The 25,407-nt window shown below is 39.9% G+C and overlaps 1 protein-coding gene across 3 annotated transcripts in view; it reads right to left on the bottom strand.

Moving 5' to 3' along the window:
- The window catches only part of pign (phosphatidylinositol glycan anchor biosynthesis, class N), a 283,091-nt gene that overhangs the window by 120,179 nt on the left and 137,505 nt on the right, over positions 1-25,407 (bottom strand). For all 3 annotated transcript variants that reach the window (XM_039753344.1, XM_039753343.1, XM_039753345.1), the window contains 2 exons: positions 21,488-21,670; positions 17,431-17,570 (listed from right to left, as the gene is read on the bottom strand). In XM_039753344.1, coding sequence (XP_039609278.1) covers positions 17,431-17,570; positions 21,488-21,670 — 323 coding nt within the window. The remainder of the gene's footprint in view (positions 1-17,430; positions 17,571-21,487; positions 21,671-25,407) is intronic.

The raw sequence follows: 25,407 nt of genomic DNA, 5'->3' as shown, positions 1-25,407 counted from the left end.
GAAAAATCATTTAAAATAAATAAATAAATAAATAAATTGATCCATGATATAAAAAAAAGTTGAGACCTATCTGTAATATGCAGAATTTCAAGCAATCATAGTGTGCAAGTCAGGCAATGAGTTACAACTTCCAGACACAGTACCGACTCTTTCTCACAACAGTGTGTTTACAAGTGCTTTCATATCCCAGTTATTTACAGAAACCTGGCTATTGGTCTCTGTGAGACACGGTTAACGGGTATAGATCTCTCTGCAAGTAATCCAGTTATGTGACCATGTAAACGCTTAACTGGATCACAAATAAAAATTTTTAGGTCTGTACATATCCATTGCACTCTTTTTACCTGCTTAGCTAGGCACACGCTTTCAGCAGCCAAAGGTGGAAGTGTCCACATGATAAATTTGCATGGGCGATCTCATTATTACTTCTCCTGGTTGAAATGATCACTCTCAAAATTTCAGAAATTGATAAATTTATGTTGATGAACTAACTGTAAAGTGCTGCTCAGCAACACAATCTCGAGAGCAGTAGGAGAATGAGTAAAAAGTAACATGCATTAAGAAATCCACTTTTTAACACTAGAATTACCAGAGCCTACGAAAAAACTCGTAATTCCGTCCCACCTTAAACTGCTTCTTAAATCCCTTCACACCTCTCCGCCAGCGCCCTTTGTTTTCTAAATGTGCTGATAAAGATAAGCTAGGAGCTGCCGGCTATTCCATCCCCCCACCAATTTAGAACGTGCACGAACTTCTCTCAGCTCATGCCTTGATTGAGTATCTGGGAGTGAAGTGGAGTTTTAGAGTGGAAATAATAGATCGTTGTTTGGAACACACGCATTTCATGTCTGTTCTGTTTCTACAGTAATCTGTGTCAACACATTGTTAAAACAGAAACGTTTTTTTTTATATTCTAGTAGTAGATGACAAAATGTAGGCATAAACTATATAATGTATGAAGCCTGAAGTCCAAATAGCAAAGAAACATTTTCACAAGAATAACACAATTGCGCTTTTGTTCAAAAATATAACTGCAGAAACAAAAAGCCGCCTTAACATGCGACATTGACACCAGTTTACTATAACTGCCTCCGTGGTTCAATAGACTCAGCCCCCGCTTGGGAATCAAGAGGTCACGAGTTCGATCCTCGCCCCTCCGTTTTGAGAAGTAAACTGCTCTTAGTCTTACTGTTTTAGAATAAAAGCATACATTTGATTTCAGTCTGTAACAGCCGGTGCAATTTATGATCCTTGTAAAGGTTAGCTTTTTTTTTTATTCACTTTTCATTCTCTCAGTCGCGTTCAGAATCAATCCATACAACCCCATCTGACACGGCTGTTTTCACTAAACAGCTATAGCTCTGCAGTGTACCACGATGCATACTAACGCAAACACCCAAACCGGGTTCTGACACACAAGCGCTGGCGAAGCTGCCTTCTTAAGTATCTCACCGTCACTTGATTTTCTTTTTATTCAGTTTTATTGAGTGTTCCTGCCAGTCCCGCATGTTGCTGTATGCTGTTTCTTTTGTACTCCAGGACATGCAGAGGAAAGAATGGTAAAGACCAGTAACCGGTTGCTATATGCAATCATCAGACACTCCCAATCTGCCCGTGTCGTTCAAACACAGGAACATATATTGGTGTAAAAGTATAACAAAAGTGCACTTTTATTCAAGTGCACTTTTTCCATCGCCTTTTCCTGTAAGAAGCAGTGTACACACTTCTCTCTATGCTGTGGTTTCTATTACACACCTGAAAGAAAGAGACAATATATGTGAAAATATAATGCACTAATGCAATATTATTTGAAAGCGAACAGCGTCAGATCGGGTGTGAATTTATGCAGGAACTGGAAATTCTCTGATCGGGACCTTCCCCAGGGAAGAAAGTACAGTGTCAGGTGCTCATTCAGTGTAATAGAAACCATAGCACAGAGAGGTGTGTACACGGCAACAAGTAACGTGTCGTAAATGTAGGAAGGACGGTCCTTGGGTGTGTGGGAACTGTTAATATTTGAATGTGATGATTTTATATAGCACGGAATGAAAATCAGCACTTCTTAGCATTGCACCATGCAAGCTGTCGTATCAATCGCCTACTGTAACTTGCTTTCTTTTTCTTCGGTTATACAGGTAGTTTTGAATAAAAGTGCACTTGTTTTGTTTGCGAAATGAAGTGTCTGCGTGCACTTTTCGTGGCATTACACGTGTATTTTTTGAGCATGCCCGTTTGAGCAGTAAAAAAAGTATTGAAAAGTATAACAAAACAACGGGCAGATGGGGAGTGTCTGATGATTGCATATAGCGCCGAAGTTACTGGTCTTTACCATTCTTTCCTCTGCATGTCCTGGAGTACAAAGAAACAGCATACAGCAACATGCGGGGACTGGCAGGAACACTCAATAAAACTGAATAAAAGAAAATCAAGTGGCGGTGAGATCGAAGAAGGCAGCTTAGCCAGCGTTTGTGTGTCAGAACCGGTTTGGGTGTTTGGCGTTAGTATGCATCGTGGTACACTGCAGAGCTATAAGCGTGTTTAGTGAAAACAGCCGTGTCAGATGGGGTTGTATGGATTGATTCTGAACGCGACTGAGAGAATGAAAAGTGAATAAAAAAAAGCTAACCTTTACAAGGATCATACATTGCACCGGCTGTTACAGACTGAAATCAAATGTATGCTTTTATTCTAAAACAGTAAGAATAAGAGCAGTTTACTTCTCAAAACGGAGGGGCGCAGGATCGAACTCGTGACCTCTTGATTCCCAAGCAGGGGCTGAATCTATTGAACCACAGAGGCAGTTACAGTAAACTGGTGTCAATGTCGCATGTTAAAGGCTTTTGTTTCTGCAGTTATATTTTTGAATAAAAGCGTAATTGTGTTATTCTTGTGAAAATGTTTCTTTGCTATTTGGACTTCAGGCTTCATACATTATATAGTTTATGCCTACATTTTGTCATCTACTACTAGAATATAAAAAAACGTTTGTTTTAACAATGTGTTGACACAGATTACTGTAGAAACGGAACAGACATGAAATGCGTGTGTTCCAAACAACGATCTATTATTTCCACTCTAAAACTCCACTTCACTCCCAGATACTCAATCAAGGCATGAGCTGAGAGAAGTTCATGCACGTTCTAAATTGGTGGGGGGATGGAATAGCCAGCTGCTCCAAGCTTCTCTTTATCAGTATATTTAGAAGACAAAGGACGCTGGCGGAGAGGTGTGAAGGGATTTAAGAAGCAGTTTAAGGTGGGACGGAATTACGAGTTTTTTCGTAGGCTCTCGTAATTCTAGTGTTAAAGTAATGAGAAACCTAATACACTACTTATTTTATTGAAGCAAAAATAATAAGGCAAAAAGCACACATGCTGGTGCACAACTCCTTTACAGAACTTAGTCGCACAGCCAAGCAGAAAAGAGTGTGCTGCGTGCAATCCTGTAGCAGAAAAATATTAATAAAGTGTCACTTTAGTTTTAATCCAGCTATTTGCTATAGATATGTTGAAACAGTGTGATGGGTTGATGTAGCAACCAGTGTTCATACAAAGAATTATCAGGGACGTAAGTCAAGGACGTAAAAACTGGATGAATATCATTTACTTCAGAGCATCTGAATGACTAAACATATTTATCAAACACAAGAAAATTCTCACAGGCTACATGCTCATTTTCAGATTACCTGTGCTTGATGATACACCTACTTTCCTTCGCCACATCCAACAAACTCATCATTGGAAACAGCCGCTTCCAGCACCCCATCAAACTTCAACTCACATGGCAAAATCCTGCTAGCAAAGACTTGGCAGTACTAGACTACATACTGATCAATTCAAGAATGTGATCGTCGCTCAGTGATATACGAGCGCTGAAGGGACCAGACTATAGGTCAGACCATTACCTTGTCCACTCCAAGATCCAACGTTGCCTGCATCATGCCAATCGGAAAGCTCAACCATTAACCCATCTCTACTGGAAGTCCCTACTAGACCCCATTTGAAAGGAAGAATTTTAAATTGCATAAGGCAATCAATTCTCGTCACTAGCAACATCAGATGACGTCAGATGAAAACTGAAATTGAGAAAACTGATGACTTTCCCTGTGGACTTCAATGGCGCTTTATAACAAGACGAGCTGAGATTCTAATTACATAGAACTTTAATGTATTATAAGTAAAAGACATTTTTTATATCTAAAATGATATTTTAACTTGTCAAAATATAATTACCTTTCCCAGTAATTTTTATTTTAAACAGTGAAAATGGAAATCTAAACTGCATTGACATGTCTGTAGAGATCTCCAAGATATACTCTTCCACACTTAAACTCTGTGCCATTAATGGAAACCAGTCTGGAAAGGCAGAAAATCAGCATTACTTCTAAAAGATTCAGAACTTAAATTATCATGAAAGAAAGAGTCACTTGTCCATAAGAAACTGCACAGAATATAGGAAAGAGTTAAAAAAACAGCTAAAAAGTATCTTTACTCAAACACAGATCAACAACATGTACGTTCACAAAGTGCTGGATCTGAGCCAAGATAAACTAGTCAAAAGTCATCTAAAAAGCTGTTTTTCTCATGTACGATTGTTACTTCTAATAAGTAAATGATTAATTATTTTAAGTAACTAAAAGCTAACCTTCAGCTTTACAAGCTTTTCACTTTGAAGACAATAAGCCTGAAGTCACAAAACAGCATTTTACCCTTCTCTAAACCACAGTGGTACAAGCTATCCTGTGATATTATACTAAAATTCCAAAAATGAAATGTTAAACAAAAAAGCTCATAACATTTCGAAACTTAAGGAAACCTCTAAAGCAAGAGTTCCCAAAGTGGTTGATATCGACCCTCTGGGGTCGATTTGAAATTTCTAGGGGTCGACAGTTTCAATAAAAAAATTTGGGAGTCGACGACAGCAAAAATAGACCTACTTACTTTTGCTATTTGTTTGTTACTTCAAAATATCTATGATTCCAATAGCTACCTAATTAAGAAGTAAAATAATCTATATATATAATTCACTAAGGCAAGACACCCATGGAAAGGCAAGACAACCATGGAAAGCACGCCGGAAGGGGCGTGGATTCACTAAGGCGCTGACAACTGACACACCAATGGCGCACGCAGGAAGGAGCCACGCCCACTAACTCCAAGACCATTGGATACGACGACAACTCACAGAACCACGCCCACCAACTCGGATGCGACGACACAGAAAAACCGGCGTCATTTATATTCGTCTGTCGTAGAGGTCACATGCAGCTCCGACCCACGTTGACTGTTAATAGAGGCATGTTTCTCACGGAGGTGAATCACCATATGCAGCATGTAAAACTGTTTGCGAGGGTTATCTCTGAGATTAAAACACAATGAAGTGAGCAGTCTTTAAAAAATGAGTTTTCGGTTACGATGCACGACTGCGTGCACCATAGCAAACTGTTTTACACGCTACATACAGCAATTACATCCAAACAAATATGCGTCTTCTTAGATGCTCCTGCACTTTGTTCACATCCCCCCGCTACTACCAGGGTCGGGTGTCGGGTGGATTATATATACAAAGGCAGCCAAAACCGCACAGAGCAATGAAAAGTCTAGAATTCCATCTTTTCATTCACTTTCTGTTGTATCCTCAATCCCTCCCTTTTTAGACAACTGTGTCTTTCCAGAAGTGTTCAACCATCAATAAATAAATATGCGGCGTTTATTATGCCGTGGGTTCACTATTGTGTTGTATTTTGCTCTCTCCAGAGTTCCATCTTTTCATTCGCTTACTATTGTACTCTCACACCAACCCTTTTTAGACAACCGCGTCTTTCCAGAAGTGTTTAGCATTCAATAAATAATAATGCATGACATTGAACGTGTGTCTACCCGCCGTGGGTAAGCTGTTGAACCCCATTCGGGCTGCAAACAGTGGAATTCCCAGTAAGTGCGACTCATACGCTCCCACCGCTTACGTCCCAACCCTTTGTACGCACCCCCCTCCTACCTCGCTACCACCGTGGTCAGGTGTCTTGGTGGATCATATATAGACAGGCAGCCAAAACCGCACAGAGCAATGAAAAGTCTACGTGAGTCACAGGTGCATCTGGACTGTACAAAGATGACAACGACTCGAGTGACGAGTTGGAGGTGGGCACATGAGCAGGCAGTGTATACTGGATGAGAAATCAGCAGACTAGCATGACGGAGGGAGCGGAGTGGACTTCCTTCTCTTCTCCTCCCGTTCCACCCTCCGCGCCTGAACGCCGCACGGACGATTGTGTGTTGGTTCGTTACGTGCATTGGTTAAAACCCAATGAAGGAAGCAGTCTTTTAAAAACCAATAAGCCCTGTGCCTCTGTTTCATTACCGTCTCACCTGCTTCACCAATGCAGGCCCTGCAACAGTCGAGATGCTCTCTCGGCAGCCGACCTTCTCTGTTCCTGACCGGTTCACATAGAGGCACCACATGACCAGGCGGTGTGTATGCTGCGAGAACGAGGGTGGACGCGACAGGACTATCTAAGAAGAGGCATGTTTGTCACGGATGTAAATCACTGTATGCAGCGTGTAAAACAATTTGTCGTGAATGTGAATTGCTGTATACGGCGTGTAAAACGCTGTGTTGTATGTTGCCCTCTCCAGAGTTGCATCTTTTCATTCACTTACAGTCATATACACAATGAAGTCAGCAGTCTTTAAAAACCGAGCTGCTACCGTGGTCGGGTGTCTTGGTGGATTATATATAGCAAGGCAGCCAAAACCGCACAGAGCAATGAAAAGTCTACGTGAGTCACAGCTACATCTGGACTGTACAAAGACGACGACTCCTCGAGTGACGAGTTGGAGGTGGGCACATGAGCAGGCAGTGCATACTGGACGAGAAATCAGCACACTAGCATGACGGAGGGAGCGAGTTGACGTTCTTCTCCTCTCCTCCCGTTCCACCCTCCGCACCTGAGCGGAGTTCGTTCCGTGCATTGTTACAATGTTGCTTTAATTGCGGATTTATTACATTACCGATTTTTCAAATGTTAATTTTCTCCCTGTGCTTAAAAATTATTAAAAAACCGTCCTGATTATGTGGTGTATGGTAAGCCGCGGGTTGGCTAGTTCAAAAAAACACTTCTTAATAAAAACACATTACATACCAAACTTGCGAATGAAAAGGTACAATGTGCCATTAAAAGAGTCACACAAGAATGCATGAAAATACATGTAGCACAATCATGTCTGTGCATTGTCTTATCGAACGTATCAAAGCAAGTGCAGACATGAAAAACTGTTGCATGCCTGCACTTACTCGCGGTAGGACGAGACAACGGATATTCCATATTAGCAGAATCTATCAGTCTTGTACGGTCATGTTTTCATAAAACACTATAAATTGGTTTGTTTGATGTGACATGTACTTATTTGTGATTTGAACTTTGAATATAATTATTTATTGAGGAGCAGTACTACGAAAAAGAAAATCAGAGGACACAGTTTATATGATTTTGAACAAAAATCTTCTGTTTCAAGTAAGTACACACTTTATTGTTTTTTTTTTTTTAATCACAGGGGCTGTCGAAATAGTTTATTAATAAAATTTTGTATTTTTCTTCAGATAATAATATTAATGATCCAAAAAAGAAATGCAGACAGTACAGCTTGGACTATTTGTACTTATTTTGAATTTACATATTTATTTCATAAATGTCAAAAATGTAAAAAAAACTCTTTAATTTTCATTAGTGCAGGTCTCGAAATTAAATGTTGCACAAGATTATGCCATATTCCGTAGTCCTTTTATCTCTTTCAATCATTAATTACAAGTGATTAAAATGAATAGTTTGATATCTAGTGAAATATTTAATATCGAGGACTGTGCAAATTTATTAATTTGAGTAAGTAAAGTAAATGACTAGGGGGTCGACGATTTTAAATGTTTTTGGTAAAGGGGTCTGTGGCCAAAAAAAGTTTGGGAACTCTTGCTCTAAAGGAACTAATATTAGCCAACCTCTTATATGTTTTCAGTGGCATAGCTAGAGCTCATGCTGCATGGGGCGGGGCAGTGCTTCAATTTGCCACCCTCCAACATACTGACTGACTGACTCACTGACTCATCACTAATTCTCCAAGTTCCCATGTAGGTAGAAAGCTGAAATTTGGCAGGCTCATTCCTTACAGCTTCCTTACAAAAGTTGGGCAGGTTTCATTTAGAAATTCTACGCGTAATGGTCATAACTGGAAGTTATTTTTCTCCATTTACTGTAATGGAGTTGAGTTCGAAAGCCGTGGGGGGCGGAGTTTCGTGTTACATCATCACGCCTCCCACGTAATCACATGAACTGACTATCAGCGCATGATGCGTAGAAAACCAGGAAGAGCTCCAAAAAGCGCTGAAGAAAACATGCATTATATAATTGAGAAGGCAGCGAAACAAGAAGCGAGCGAGTGACATACACAACCATATTCATGAGTGCTGCTACTTCCGAAACAAAGCACGGTGTAAACCTAAAGTTTAAATTAAGTTCATAGACAGGCTGCCGCTGGTGTTTGTCATGCCCACGGGTAATGCGGGATACAAGTTTAATGAGATGCAGGATATGAACGAGAGTTTTGATCACTTTGTAACTAAGTTAAAATTGCAGGTGAAGGGCTGTGCTTATGCAAATTCCGAGACTGTGTTTGTGGGGGATTGACAGTTAAGGCGGGTGGGGGAGTCACGTCATCATCTCCCCTCCCATTCACATCATTTCGCTGTGAGCTGAGCTCTGCAGCTAATGCCGTCTTGAGAAACCAACTTTGTGACGCAGAAAAACAGATCACCAATTGAAGCTTTATGAATAATCGATTTGCCATCAATAATTGTTTTGGTAAAGCCATACTCAGTGTAATCCTCCTTCCATTTTATAATTTTTCTGCCACTAGCCATGATTAAATGAACGGTAAAAAAGAAAGAGCAAAGTGAGGGTGACTTATTCAGGCAGGCAGGTGACAGCTCAATAGCTCGAATTTGGATATAAGTAGGTTCTATTTAGTCGCCAGAAACATCTTTGGTAGGAATGGAAGTTGAATTTAGTCTTTAAATTTCTATGGTAGAGAAAAAGTTATGCAATGATGACTAAATTTACCTATATAAAGTCAAAACTTGTATATATAAAGTCATTCCCGAATATATAAAGTCAAAACTTGATTATATAAAGCCACAAGTTTTGACTTTATATATTTCAGCGCTGACGTTATATATTCAAGTTTTGACTTTATATATTCCGACAGTGACTTTATATATTCAGAAAATCAATGTATTTGCCTGTTTGGCACCCCATAGTATATGTGTGTGTGTATATATGTACACACATATACATACACATATATATATATATATATATCCATCCATCCTCTTCCGCTTATCCGAGGTCGGGTCGCGGGGGCAGCAGCTTAAGCAGATAGGCCCAGACTTCCCTCTCCCCGGCCACTTCTTCCAGCTCTTCCGGGAGAATCCCAAAGGCGTTCCCAGGCCAGCCGGGAGACATAGTCCCTCCAGCGTGTCCTGGGTCTTCCCGGGGCCTCCTCCCGGTTGGACGTGCCCGGAACACCTCACCAGGGAGGCGTCCAGGAGGCATCCTGATCAGATGCCCGAGCCACCTCATCTGACTCTTCTCGATGCGGAGGAGCAGCGGCTCTACTCTGAGACCCTCCCGGATGACTGAGCTTCTCACCCTATCTTTAAGGGAAAGCCCAGACACCCTGCGGAGGAAACTCATTTCAGCCGCTTGTATTCGCGATCTCGTTCTTTCGGTCACTACCCATAGCTCATGACCATAGGTGAGGGTAGGAACGTAGATCGACTGGTAAATTGAGAGCTTTGCCTTACGGCTCAGCTCCTTTTTCACCACGACAGACCGATGCAGAGCCCGCATCACTGCGGATGCTGCACCGATCTGCCTGTCGATCTCACGCTCCAATCTTCCCTCACTCGTGAACAAGACCCCGAGATACTTGAACTCCTCCACTTGGGGCAGGATCTCTCCTCCAACCCTGAGAGGGCACTCCACCCTTTTCGGCTGAGGACCATGCTCGGATTTGGAGGTGCTGATTCTCATCCCAGCCGCTTCACACTCAGCTGCGAGCCGATCCAGAGAGAGCTGAAGATCACGGCCTGATGAAGCAAACAGGACAACATCATCTGCAAAAAGCAGAGACCCAATCCTGAGTCCACCAAACCGGACCCCTTCAACACCCTGGCTGCGCCTAGAAATTCCAAATTCTAGAAAGTCCATAAAAGTTATGAACAGAATCGGTGACAAAGGGCAGCCCTGGCGGAGTCCAACTCTCACTGGAAACGGGCTCGACTTACTGCCGGCAATGCGGACCAAGCTCTGACACCGGTTGTACAGAGACCGAACAGCCCTTATCAGGGGTCCCGGTACCCCATACTCCCGGAGCACCCCCCAAAGGATTCCCCGAGGGACACGGTCGAATGCCTTTTCCAAGTCCACAAAACACATGCAGATCGTACTCCTCCTTGAACCATCACCTTATCGTGGTGGAGGGGTTTGCGTGTCCCAATGATCCTAGGAGCTATGTTGTCCAGGGCTTTATGCCTGGTAGGGCCACCCAAGGCAAACTGGTCCTAGGTGAGGGATGAGACAGAGCGCGTTCAACAAACCTCCAATGATGAGCGAAACCTTTGGACGACGTTTTCCCTTGCCGGACGCTGGTCACTGGGCCCCCTCTGGAGCCAGGCCTGGAGGTGGGGCTCGATGGCGGCGCCTGGTGGCGGGCCTGCACCCATGGGGCTCGGCGGGCACAGCCGAAGAGGTAGCGTGGGTCCTCCTCCCCATGGGCTCACCACCTATGGGAGGGGCCAAGGAGGTTGGGTGCAGTGTGAGTTGGGTGGTGGCCGAAGGCGGGGACCTTGCGGGTCTGATCCTCGGCTACAGAAACTGGCTCTTGGGGCGTGGAATGTCACCTCTCTGAAGGGAAGGAGCCTGAGCTAGTGCGCGAGGTCGAGAGGTTCGGCTAGATATAGTCGGACTCACCTCGACGCACAGCTTGGACTCTGGAACCAATCTCCTTGAGAGGGGCTGGACTCTCTACCACTCTGGAGTTGCCCCGTGAGAGGCCGAGCAGGTGTGGTCATACTTATTGCCCCCCGACTTGGAGCCTGTGCATTGGGGTTTACCCCGGTGGGCGAGAGGGTGGCCTCCCTCCGCCGGGTGGGGAAGGGTCCTGACTGTTGTTTGTGCGTATCGCGAACAGCAGTTTGGAGTATCCACCCTTTTGGAGTCTCTGGAGGGTTGCTAGAGGGCATACCTTCTGGGGATTCCCTCGTTTTGCTGGGAGACTTCAATGCTCACGTGGGCAATGACAGTGAGACCTGGAAGGGCGTGATTGGGAGGAATGGCCCCGATCTGAACCCGGCGGTGTTTTGTTATTGGACTTCTGTGCTCGTCATGGATTGTCCATAACGAACACCATGTTCAAGCATAAGGGTGTTCATATGTGCACTTGGCATCAGGACACCCTAGGCCTCAGGTCGATGATCGACTTTGTGGTCGTGTCGTGGACTTGCGGCCATATGTCTTGGACACTCGGGTGAAGAGAGGGGCGGAGCTGTCAACTGATCACCACCTGGTGGTGAGTTGGCTTCGATGGTGGGGAAGATGCCGGTCAGACCTGGTAGGCCCAATCGTGTTGTGAGGGTCTGCTGGGAACGGCTGGCAGAGTCCCCTGTCAGAAGTAGCTTCAACTCCCACCTCCGGCAGAACTTCAACCCGTCCCGAGGGAGGTGGGGACATTGAGTCGAATGGGCCATGTTCCGTGCCTCTATTGTTGAGGCGGCTGACCGGAGCTGTGGCCGCAAGGTGGTGGTGCCTGTCGGCGGCAATCCCGAACCCGTTGGTGGACACCGCGGTGAGGGATGCCGTCAAGCTGAAGAAGGAGTCCTATAGGACTTTTTGTCCTGTGGGTCTCTGGAGGCAGCTGATAGGTACCGGCAGGCCAAGCGGAGCGGCTTCGGTTGTTGCTGAGGCAAAACTCGGGCATGGGAGGAGTTTGGAGAGGCCATGGAGAGCGACTTTGGACGGCCGAGGAGATTCTGGTCCACCGTCCGGCGTCTCAGGAGGGGAAGCAGTGCAGTGTCAACACCGTATATGGTGGGGATGGTGCGCTGCTGACCTCGACTTCGGGCGTTAGGGTCGGTGGGAGGAGTACTTCAAGACCTCCTCAATCCCACTAACATGCCTTCCAATGAGGAAGCAGAGCCTGGGGACTCTGAGGTGGGCTCTCCCATCTCTGGGACTGAAGTCACCGAGGTGGTCAAAAACTCCTTGGTGGCAGGGCCCCGGGTGGATGAGATACCGGAGTTCCTTAAGGCTCTGGATGTTGTAGGACTGTCTTGGTTGACACGTCTCTGCAACATCGCATGGACATCGGGACAGTGCCTCTGGATTGGCAGACCGGGTGGTGGTCCCCTCTTTAAAAGGGGACGGAGGGTGTGTTCCAACTATAGAGGGATCACACTCCTCAGCCTCCCTGGAAAAGTCTATTAGGGGTTCTGGAGAGGAGGGTCCGTCGGATAGTCAACCTCGGATTCAGGAGGAACAGTGTGGTTTTAGTCCTGGTCGCGGAACAGTGGACCAGCTCTTCACCCTTAGCAGAGTCCTGGAGGGTGCATGGGAGTTTGCCGACATATATATATATATATATATATATATATATATATATATATATATATATATATACACACACACACACACACACATATATATATATCTATACTAATAAAAGGCAAAGCCCTCACTCACTAACTGACTCATCACTAATTCTCTACCTTCCTGTGTAGGTAGAAGGCTGAAATTTGGCAGGCTCATTCCTTTCAGCTTACTTACAAAAGTTAAGTAGGTTTCATTTTGAAATTCTACGCTTAACGGTCATAATGGTCGACAAAGTCCACCATGTTGAACTTTCTATTTATGGCTCCATCTTCACGAAATTTGGTAGGCGGCTTCCCTGCACTAACCAAAACCGATGTACGTACTTATTTCAGTGGTATGACACCATTGTCGGCCGCCACATTGAACTTTCCAACGGTCTTTATTACTTATGGGCCCATCTTCAAGAAATTTGGTATGCGGATTCCCAACGCTAACTGAATCCTACTTACGTACATATATACGTCCATAGCCTGCAGCTCGGTCGCCATGTGAGGCAGCGTTGGGTCCCCATCCCAACGCCTCCCACGTTGTTGGCTGCCTGCCTATATAAGGCCGTCCGTCGCTCCGGTCTCTTCATTCCCTTCCTTGCTTTGCCACGGGATTCACGTCTCCCTGCTGATAACTGCTGCCTTTCTATTTAATCCACGGCTTCTCCACTGTTTTATTGTTCGTTTATTATGATTATAGTTATTGTGTAGGTATTTTAGACTTACTTTACATTGTTCAGGTACCCATTTCCTTTAACGTTCCAACCGTACCCCCATTAACATGTCTATCGAGGTGGTCACCATCGATCAAAGAACTGTCACTTACTGAGTGGTTTCCATGCCCACAGATTCCCCCTGCCTTTTCCATTCTCTGTGTTACATATTGCACGGCCATATCAGGCTCACTCTTGATATCCGGATGAACATTGTGTCTTATGTATTGAATGACTGGGACAGGTTCAAGGTGTGGACTGATGACGGTACAGGAGATAATTATACTACACAGAAGCACTAGAAGCGTGAAATGCTTAAGCCCTTCTCCTATGGTTCTGTATGCGAGTTGATAGCTGCCGCTGAATTGTTCGGTTGTCGCTTTCAAGTGTACCGAAATGGCCAAATATTTTACACCTTTGGAGAACCGCCAATGCCTCTTAAACATCTTAGATTCACAGGTGACGATTTCAGTAGTGGACACTTTGATGTTTATGAATGTTTAAACTCTCAAAATCTGGATGCAAAGTTATCGATGAAACCTGTTGTGTGCTTACAACGCTTGACAGATGCCGAATGTCACTTCAACACAAGTCCTGCAAATACTAACGTAATTGAAACAAACCATGAAACTCAAACAGATTATGACAGCAGCAATCCAAGCTGTGAGATTTCAGACAAGATTACATTTCACATGGCCAACTGTATGTTGCATGCTCAAGAGTAAACTCAGCATACAGCTTGGTCATATTACAACCGGAGGGCCGAACTGACAATGTGGTATACAAAGACATCCTTAACCAATAGTTATTGGTAGATTTTCCCTCAGTTTAAAAAGGTTTAATTTTCTTCTTAATAAAAATTTTAAGGCAGTACTTCGCCGCTGCGAAGAGCGGGTATTTTGCTAGTTATTTATAAGCATCAAATAGACAAGAATATAGTATAGACAGACTGATAATCCGGGTTCTGATTATTAATTTAATATAATTACGCTGCGAAAACTAGAACCAGTGTAGTGTACAAGTGATAGGTGGGGATGTTTTCTGCGCAGAGCAAGAACGCATTCGGATTGATAACAAAACGAAATTAGTTATCTTCCTCAAAATTATTATTGGTGTGATGTTTATGTTTATTTTTGTTATTGCCTCATAAATTGTAACTGCTATGTCTGATGTCACAGGAGGACAGTCTGAAAATTATTGTTGAAGCATTTGTGGAGAAAAATAAGAGAATTTTACTTTTTTCATTCATGAGTGATATTTTTCAGAGCCCTGCTGTTTACACACGAAATGTACTGAGTCTTTCAGCCAATAATGCCGCCCGGGGAGGCCCACCCCCTTCTAGCTACGCCACTGTATGTTTTGCCTGTCTCTTCTACCTTGCACCTGTTTTTTTATTGTTGTCCTGTGACATCACTGCTGATATAATCACTACACAAGGTAGCAGCAGTTGATTACTAATTGGAATTATGAAATGAAAAGTAACAAGATAAAATGTCAAGAATGACTGAAAAGTCAAACCCAAGAAATCAATTCAATAAAGCAAATTAAACCAAAGGTGCAAAGACTAAGGCAAACACCAACATACAGATGAAATCAAAGGCAAAGAAACAAATGTTAGGGTCTGTCTGAACATAAAGACAACGATAAGAATTAGATTGTTTGAATTTCATAAACTTGGGCAAACCAGTCTAAGGGGCTAACCTTCAGGGCTCATTAGTATCTAAACACTTCACAAGCTTTGTAGTGCTAGACCAGAAAGCTCCTAAAACACTTGTATATTATTTGCTATTACTTTCAATTACACTATTCACATCTAAGCATTTTAGCAGGGAGCAGTTTAGAAAACATCCTTGTTCCACTGATATGAATTGTTAGACTCATAAAATACTGGAAAAAAACATAAAAAAAAGAAAAAACAGTATTTTTTTGCATCGCTTTTACAGGAAGTCACTTCCTCTTGATCTGGGATGAGCCAGGAGTAAAACAGCTCAACAAAACATGCAAGTGTGTGCTTCAGTCATTTAGTAGCATTCACTAACGAAAAGATTAAGCACATGTGTAGCTTGCAATCAAGTGAATAGAACTGAAAAAACTTATAAGTATACATTTAGTTTTAATCAGGTTAAAGCTTAGTAAGTTTAGTATTGAAGTTTTAAGTAGGAAGAGTGATAACACAGAACTAGAATTCCTATCAGGGTATACATGAGGTTTGTATGTCATCTTTGTGCTTTTCAGGAGCATGTTTAACTGCATATGATTACCAGCTATTACACTGAATACTAGAAATGCTTCAGTAATTCTTCTCAGTTAACAAAATATGTTTAGTCCTTCAAGTACTATGCATTAAATATTATCCATCTCCTTTTCCATCTCCAACCTGAGCCCCCAAATATTTGTGATATAAACGATGGCTGCTGCGCTACCAGATCACACTTTTTCGAAATATCTGTGACAAACAATGGAATTAAAATTAAACAGATGCTTTATTTACTGGTTTCTTCTACTAGATTACATGCAGCATGAGCTTGGTACAGTTGTGCCCTGAAAAGGACTTGCGTGCCATTTGCTTCTTGTTTTACTCCTAGTGCTGCGGTGATAATCACTGGCTCCCAGTGACATTTAACTGGGTGGATTAAAATTACCCCTCAGCACATGCAAGATTAAATGTACACCCAGAACACCTGTTCAATTCTTGTCACTTTATTACTTAATCTATTCCTCACTAGTTATAACTAGAAAACCAGAAGCTTTGCATTTATAATGGGGCACCGATTGCTGAAGGCAATATCTTTGTAAAATAACTAAAAAAAAAAAAATGTTTTTTGTGTGTATAAAGTGGGAAAAAGATTCCAAAAACATTGAAGACACCATCGAATTACAGTATTTGTGCGCTTTTCAACATCTGTGGGTAATCCTGAAAATTTTTAATAACAGAAAATCCAGAATTTTCCTTTAGACTTGCTGTGCTACAGAACATGGTGAACCCAATATCTGTGCTCATGACTCTGACAACATCTCATCTTCAGTCATCAGCAGGATTTAAAGCAATAAAGTCACAGAAGACATTCTTGGGACAGAACAATTATGTCACAAACACTAGATCACCTCACAATCCACAGAATGATTACTGAAAATGATATCAGTCATAATGTCTTTGAAAATTCCCAAGAACATTGGAATACCACTGAAAAGCTTAACAAATGTTGAACAAACTGGATGTTTTCAATGCTCAAGTGTGAATGGGCCATTAAAAAGAACAAGACAGCTGTGCGGGAAAATAATAGAAATAACAGTAAAGATGCACTGAAACAAAAAATAAACATGATTCTTTGATCTTATTAACCTAAACAACAAAGCATAAATTATTTTTAGTGGCCCAGGAACTGTTTACAAAATTAGAAACAAATCAAATTATGATGGCTGGTTTACCTCTCAGCGTGTTTGTCTTAGACACCAACAGATGCTGGCATTTGAGACTTGGGTACTAAGAATTAGCCAAACTTTAGCTATACATGTTCTAAATAACAAAAGCTGACAGAAGAATCTGTTTCAATGAATACAAATAAAATGTTGTTTTAGTAAAATTCATGTGAGAAACTTGCTAAAATGTAAACAAAACTTTTACTGTTTTTTTATTAATATTATTATTATTATCATATGTTCATTGTTCTTTGTGTATGTAGGCCTCTGCTCTTGTTATGGTAATAATCCTCTTCCTGGGTCCCAGTATGGTATCGATTTTATGTTTTAGGTGTTCAGATTGAAAAGCTTAAGAATCCCTGATATACGGAATAGAGTACGCCCTTAATGGCTAAATCTATTCATCACTGATGCACACAATAGCAAATAAAAATTGCACTACTCTTAAAACACCAAAGTCTGCATAAAAGGACAGCATCTGTATCTGTACAAACACAAAACAACATTGTCCTAGAAAACAAACAAGGTGAAAATAATTGTATATAAAATTAAGGACACAAACCATAACTTTAAAAGGTAATGGGGTTAGTGAAAAGTCTATTTGTCAACTTACTCTTTATAGATAGAATGCCACATAAACACTGGTAGGAGACAGTAAATGTAGTGCGTCCAAGGACTAGCCTGTATTAACAGAAAAAATGCTACAGCCATGGCAAAGGCAAGAAAGAATTTGGAATGAGGATGGCCACGAAACTGTTGGAAAAAAATACACAAAGACAATTTTAATACATATTAATAAATTCAGTATTGGACTTGAACAATTTAGGACAAAAATGTTATTCTTCGACTAGAAAAGCACAATTTAGAAAAGCGTTTTACCTTCCTAAATCTTTCTTCTTTTAATTTTATGTCTATGTAACCTCAAAATAATATACTTGAGCATTCCCACACTTCACTGAAAACTGTAAAAGTACATGATGATATCTTAGACCTGAAAAAAAACACCTTTAATATATGGAGGTATGCTATTTCATTATGAGAATGTAAATTTAGTTTCTTGGTCAGACGATCATCACAACTGATGTAAAAATTATTCATGTAGAGTTTATGTGAACACTCTTGGTGCCAGTTTATATTTCATGTTCAAAACACATACACATTACGGCTGCCACGCGTTCCCACAGTTCATTTGATGAGTGCTCTGAGCACATCCTCAGAAATTAACCAGACACGTGTGCAAGTTGCAGTACCAGCAAAAAAATCAGGAGGCACAGTGTGTTCAAGCTGCAACGTGACATCAAAGTCTCTGTTTACTATCTATATGTGACAGCAAGCTGCTTTGAAGATCCCACAGGATCAATGTGGTGAACCAAAATGCTGACATACAAATGTACTCGTGGTGCTTTCCTTTTCAAGTATCGCATATTCCCTAGAGATTCCCGGACATTTTTCATTCCCGCATTCCTGGGAATGAAACTGCTGTAATTCCCGGAAAACCGGGAACGGCCAAGCTTGCATATATAGCGTGTAAAAGTGTAAAAATTGATCAAGAAATAACAGTTATAGTGGAAAACTGAAAACTTCATTGACATCTGTCAGACAACAGCTTTGAACAGCAACTTGAAATTGCAATGAGTCAGTCTGTTGCATCCACATTATCTGTGCCAAGAAACTTGTCATCACAGAATGATGACAAGAAACTGGATGCATAAGTAAAAGCTGCGCTTTCTATGCTCTTGTTACTGCAACTAACTAGATCAGGGATATATATATATATATATATATATATATATATATATATATATACACACACACACATATACTGAGTATACTTTATACACAAAATATATGTTGTTGTACATTGCATAACTGAATATAACCTTTATGGCTTTAATAACAATTCAATACATTTATGGTCACTACAGTATTTGGATATAATAGTCGTCATGTGGGAAAAGGCTGACTCGCATAAACAGAGCCGAATAATGCAGTCAAGGAGCTTTTGAATTCAGCCAAGTGAAAAATGATGGCTGTCTGATTAACTGCGATTTTAATTCAATCTCCTTTCTCTTTCTCAGATCGCTTTTTGGAAGGACGTCAGTTTCATAGTTTTTATGAACAGTTTGAAAGCGCCTTTCCACATTTTCCTTCTTTGGAATAGCAATGACTGATTGACAGATTAGACAAACGCACTTCGATTGTGACATTGTGAGAAAAAAAAATCCTCTTCCAATTCCACATCCAGCCCATACCCTCCCCAAACAACTTTTTTTTAATCCCTTCTTTAGTCGATATAAATTGGAAAGCTAACTAGATCACAGCCGGAGTTTTGCAGTAGCTCGCACGTTTGATTGTGCGTGTGGGATGACCAGTGTGTTAGAAGACAAGCCACCCTGTATGTCAATCAAGTGGCAAATGACTAACATTAAAAAATTTTTTTTTGAATGCAACGCGATCTACCTGCACTACCTTTGTGATCTACCGGTCGAATCACAATCGATGCATTGGAAACCCCTGAAATAGATACATTTACTTATATGACAGCATGAACTGTTTGTAGATAAGGTTAGTCTTTTATTGGTGCCAACATATTGCAGTAGTTTTATTAAAAATAAGTGTCAGTCGTTCTAAAACCGTTCACATGTGAGATGCCCGTGCACTGTGTCTTTCCCAGGAATGACATGCGGGATTCCTGAATTCCTGGGAATGGTTTAACCCGTCCGGGAATGGATTCCCTAATATTCCCCATTGTAATGACACAATAAATTTTAAAGGTCTCATATGCCATCTTCTGCCGTGTTTGTTTTTTTTTGTGGTTATTTTATGTTTTTGCACCTTCACAACAGCATAAGAATGAAAAGGTCTATTTTGTGATTAAAATGGAAAGTTTGACTTTATTATTTTGTCATTAAAGTAGACCATCATAGACTTCATCTTAAAACCGACCCAGATGTTAACTGCCATGTGCCTCTGGGGCTTCCTCCTGAGCTGACAGCAGCGGCAGGCAGCAAATGCCACAACGAACACATTAAATTTCTGATATTCCAGCTCTCTGCACATTTAGAGTCCTTATATTTAAATTTGATATCACTTTCAAGATGAAATGCATTAAAGTATGTATATTAAATTTTACAGATAAATCGTTAATTTAAATAATGAATACTGTTAATAATTACACATGTGGGGCCAGCACAATGGCGGAGCAGTAGCGCTGCCTCACAAGGAGTCACGTCTCTGATGTTCCCCACCTGGAGTTTATATGTTTTCTTGATGGGTTTCCAAAGTGTGCTCCGATTTCCTTCCAAAGACATGCTAGGCTTGGGGATATGGTGATGCTAAAATTACGCTAATTTATGTGTGTGCTTGTATTCACCTTGCAATGAGCTGATGCCCCGTCCAGGGATTGTTTCTGCCTTACACCTGATGCTGCCTGGAAGGGGCATGTCCCTGGATTGATGAATGTAAATCAATAAACATTCATCCTTTTCAGAGTTATTGTGGCAAGGTGTCTTGAGAATTTAATGGATGTTCCGGGCAATTCACATCACAGCATAGCTGAAAGTTGTTTTCTCACCATGATGATATCTCACACTGCCACCTGTAGGAATCTTACAGATTATGTAAAATATAAAGATTACGCCACTTGCATGGCAGCAGTGTCCACAGGAGAACGAGTTGCATCGTATGAAGTATAAACCAGGCCTTTGGCCTCACAAATAAAACGAATGGATTTGCATAATCACATATTCACTTGAACAATATTGAAACAACTGACATAATGAGATCAACTCAGTAATTAAACAAGGCTATGCACTTCTTTGATAATCTGTTACACCTTTTCAAATAGATATTTTAATTAATCAGTTTTTCAGACTTGACTACCATGCAACTAGTTCCTTTGGATTTGAAAATGTATGTTTAGTTCTGTTTAAATGCTAAGAATTTTTTCCATTTAAAAAAAATAAAACCACTAATTGTTTTGATTGTATATGAACAAAATAAAGATGAAACTGCATAAAATCAAACACTGTACAGTACTTTTTCCTTATCAGTTAATTTATAATAAAACACCCAAAACTTACAAAGATCTACATATGAGAATCTTTTCTGTGTAATACATGGTGTTTCTGAATTCAGCATTTAATTCTGCTGAATGTATTTATAAGCCCACCATGCTATACAGTTGTATTAATTTGCCAAAGACAAAATAAAAAAAAAAATCATTAAGTATTGAGGATTAAGAAAATTTAGGACAGTGTAATTATACAAGATATTAATTAAAATTGTTATCTCTTTTAAGCACTAATAAAGACAAAATCTGTTTTTTCATGTTATTGAGCTCATGCAAAAATGTCCTTATAATTAAGCAAATTTTTAAAATATTTTTAAAGGATACACTAACAGCATGTTATTTGTTTATAACTATAATGTGCTCCTAATGACCAGAGCATTGCATACTTTTCTAAACTAAGTGAAGACATTTTCCAATATTGTCAACATTAAATATTCTAAGAAATAAAATAACTTATTTTTACTATTACAGAGTCATGAGGAACCTCAGGCTATTCCAGCTGTGGATAAGTGAGTAAGGTAAGAGAATGATAATCAGTTATTAAATAACTGGTATTTAATAACACGTTATGTAAAATGTAAGGAAACAAACATCTTACCATTATATTTTCCATAGTTGATTTGTTCACACATGCATGCATTTTTAGGATTATAAGTATGACATAAGATGTCCATCCCACAAAACCAAACACTATACTTGTTCCAAGAAAGAACCGATCATATGTATGGTAATATGAAAGTCCTTCCATTGCCAGGTTTATCAGAATCTTGCAAAGGTTTATCTGTTTGTAAAAGAAAACAGAATGATAACTCACTAAAATAAAATGATGCACAATTTTTTGTTTTTTAAATTTAAAATTACAACACACTAATATTTTAATAATTACAGTATAACATTTTATTTATATTGTAATTTTGCAATGTTCAAAGCACATCATAAATATTTGAAAGGGTACAACAGGAATAAAAGCATAGAAGATCACATAAATAGAGCTGGATGTCAAGCTGATATCAAACATTAATCATCAAACAAGAGATAAACTAAAGAACATTAAACAAGAAGAAAAAATACAAAATACACAATGCTAGAAGAACACCATGAATGAATAAAACAATATGTGTAAGCTTACAAGTAGGAATATAAATGTAGATATTAAAATCACCCACAAGAGTGACTGCCTGGAAAAGAGAACTTAACTGAGTTCATAAAGAAAAAAGCATGTGATGCACAACATTCTAAATGGTAGGGCTACAGCATTACTGAAAGAATACATAAGCAAAAGCAGGCATTACTGTAGTAACTCTCTACTGGAAACACAAGCAAATGGTGCTGATAGCGATGCAATATATTGAGGAAAATAAAATATTTTTAAAAGTAAATCACAGAATTGTAAAAAAAAAGTTAAACTATTCACAAACACAACATTAACCAGCAGCAAGCAATTAAAAATGTTCTGTGAATCAAAGGAGATTCAATCCAATAGCCCCAAAAGTTACAATTTTAGTTTAATCTGAATCCCACACAAAACCAAATCCAAGATGGAAAAACAGAAAATTATAGTGTTGAGAAAATAAAACAAAATACAGTGAATGAAGGTGAGAAACAGTGCAAAAGTGTAAAGGGGTTTTACACAGAGAGAAGTGTTAACAAACATATGCTAGTGTACCCGCCCTGTCCTTTTTTTATGTACATTTCTTAATTTACTGTATATCCAAGAAAATAAAACTTAATGAATATGTTAATTATCATTATTATGATATTACTATTATGTTATTGTTAATTATAAATTTTGTCAATTAATTCAGAAATAAAAGAAACCTCATAATCAAAGACGACATTTACCTAAATCTGTACATTAACAAACTGCACGAAAACATTTTGGCCTTTATCCATTCAAGTGTGATTGAAGTACAACATAGCCACAACCCACTTCAAGTGCAAAACTCTACATACATAAATTTTAAATTCTAGGAAAACTGCTGAGCTTTCTCCCATAACAACTGGACAATTCACTTCAGGCACTGAAAGTTCTATATACCAGTGTAATATAAGGAATACAATTCACACAGCATCTTTTCAAAGTACACAGAAAACAGAAACAAATTCCATTTGTTCTTCTGTGAGTTTAGAAAGCTACTGGGAAACCTGTGCAACCTATAAGCAGCCATTCTGCTGTAGTACTAAAGCCATGCTATTTTGCTTTTGAAACCACACTTGCATTAAGTTATTAATGTGTAAAATCAATACATAAAGTGCATTTAACAAACAAGAGCAGTCAAACGATCAAGTAATAATTAAATAATTAAAAAGAAAAAGAAATTTTTAAAACACATTAAAAGACAAGAGGAAAAGTGAGAGTTGCGGAGTGGTAGACTTTCTGAAGTCTAATAATTCAAAAATAAGTGGTAACTGGAAACATTAAAAACACAGGATGATTCAAGCCTGCAGCTGATGGGACAATATTCGTGCTTTTGTGTTTTTTTGTCAGAATCCAAGGATATCCTGAGACTGAAAAGGGCATTATATTATTTACTTAATACAACAGTGGATTCTAACACATTGATTATTAAGATCATGTGCCTCTGATATACAAACAAGTAAACAAAGATTTTTTGCAGTCCCTTCACACTTTATTTTCTCTCTGTCAGAACTTCCAGCCACAATAGAATTAAGGGCAAAAATGAAAGGACAAGAATACAAGCAAGTCAATATTATAGTATAGCTCATTTAAAACAGGGTTTATAAATGTAAATCTCTTCAGAATATGTTAATGAAATTGGAAGACATAACTAGAAGAAAAACATCTTAATAGGTATACTGGGGGAACTGGAGTCATATATTGGTAGACCCAGAAAGTTCATGACAGATCTTCTTACTAAACACTTTAGTAAATGTTATTACCAAAAACGCAGAAGTTGAAAAAGCATATCACTTATTTGATAAAACCTCTCCAAGAACTTTAAAACTTAAACTTGGTAAATTCTGGAAGAAAGAAAAAATTACATTCTATTGAAGAAGAAAGGTAGAGGATTCCATTCTAAAAGAATTAAAATTAGACTTTTCACAGACTTTTATGTGGCAATTTCTAAAAAAAAAGAGATGCTTATGCAGTATTGCCCCTGGAATCCGAAAGCCCCAGAACTCGACCAGCTTGGACTCCAAACGAAAAATTTGAGCAAATTTTGCCCTGGAATTCGAACGCTGCTTTGGAATCCAAACGCCCAGCACGTTGTTCGTGTGTGTTTGTGCATACATTTCCCCAGCGCTCGGGCCACCCATATCCTTTGTCGTTCAGTTCATTGTTGGAAGCTGTAGAGAAAGCATCTTATGTGATTTTCACTGCTAATTTTATTCTTTTGTGCCTATTTTGTGTAATTTTTTTACACAATAACAACTTAGTGTATTTAAGTCCTAAAAAGTGTAGTGAGGAAGAGTAAGATGAAAGCAGTTGCAGCTACAATTGAAGTTAAGAAGGAACTTATCGCTAAGCATGAAAGCGGTACACGTGTAGCTGATCTCGCTACTATGATCAGGATGCCAAAATCGACTGTCTGAACGACTGTGAAAATAAAGAAGCTATCAAAGCAGCTGATATGGTGAAAGGGGTAATGACACTGACCTCAAGGAGATCGAAAAGTATGGAAGAGATGGAAAAACTGTTCCTAGTTTGGATTCATGAAAAGCAGGTTTTTATATGTTTATTTGTTAATATTTTACCATAAAATCCAGTGAATTTACTGTTAAAATCAGTTTGAAAATTCAAGTTCGTGGGACCCAGGAATGGATTAATCCTGTTTCCATTATTTTAAAGGGGAAAAATTGTCTTGGAACTTGAACAGGGTTCTGGAACGGATTAAGTTCGGATTCGAAGGTATCACTATAATTATCTTATGTGTATTGTAACATTAATTATGATTAAGTTTGCAGTTTCCTTTGTCCTTTCTCGCGCTGGGCGAGAGACATAAGGAGAGAGAGAGAGAGACGCGCTGTAAACCGAGAGACGCGCTGGGCGAGCAAGCGAGATAAGAGAGAGAGAGAGAGAGAGAGAGAGAGAGAGAGAGAGAGAGAGAGAAATCGAGAGAATCGAGAGAAGCAGGGCATGCGAGATAAGGAGAGAGAGAGAGAGAGAGACGCACTGTAAACCGAGAGACGCGCTGGGCGAGCTAGCAAGAAAGATAAGGAGAGAGAGAGAGAGAGAGAGACGCGCTGGGCAAGCGAGCGAGATAAGGAGAGAGAGAGAACCACCATCAGCTCAGTTGTGATCACATGACGCTCAGCAGACAAAGTGTATCCATACTGCTTGCATTGCAAGACATCGCTCGTTAATCAAGTCAAAATTTATAAAAATTTTTGCTCGTCTTGCAAAACACTCGTAAACCAAGTTACTCGTAAACTGAGGTTCCACTGTATATATATATATATATATATATACATACATACATACATACATACATACATACATACATATATAAATATATATATATATATATATATATATATATATATATATACACATAT

This window comes from Polypterus senegalus, chromosome 5, assembly GCF_016835505.1.
Source record: "Polypterus senegalus isolate Bchr_013 chromosome 5, ASM1683550v1, whole genome shotgun sequence".
In the NCBI taxonomy this organism is placed as follows: domain Eukaryota; kingdom Metazoa; phylum Chordata; class Cladistia; order Polypteriformes; family Polypteridae; genus Polypterus; species Polypterus senegalus.
Note: the sequence above shows the minus strand (reverse complement) of the source record. Positions and strands in the feature narration are given on the sequence as shown.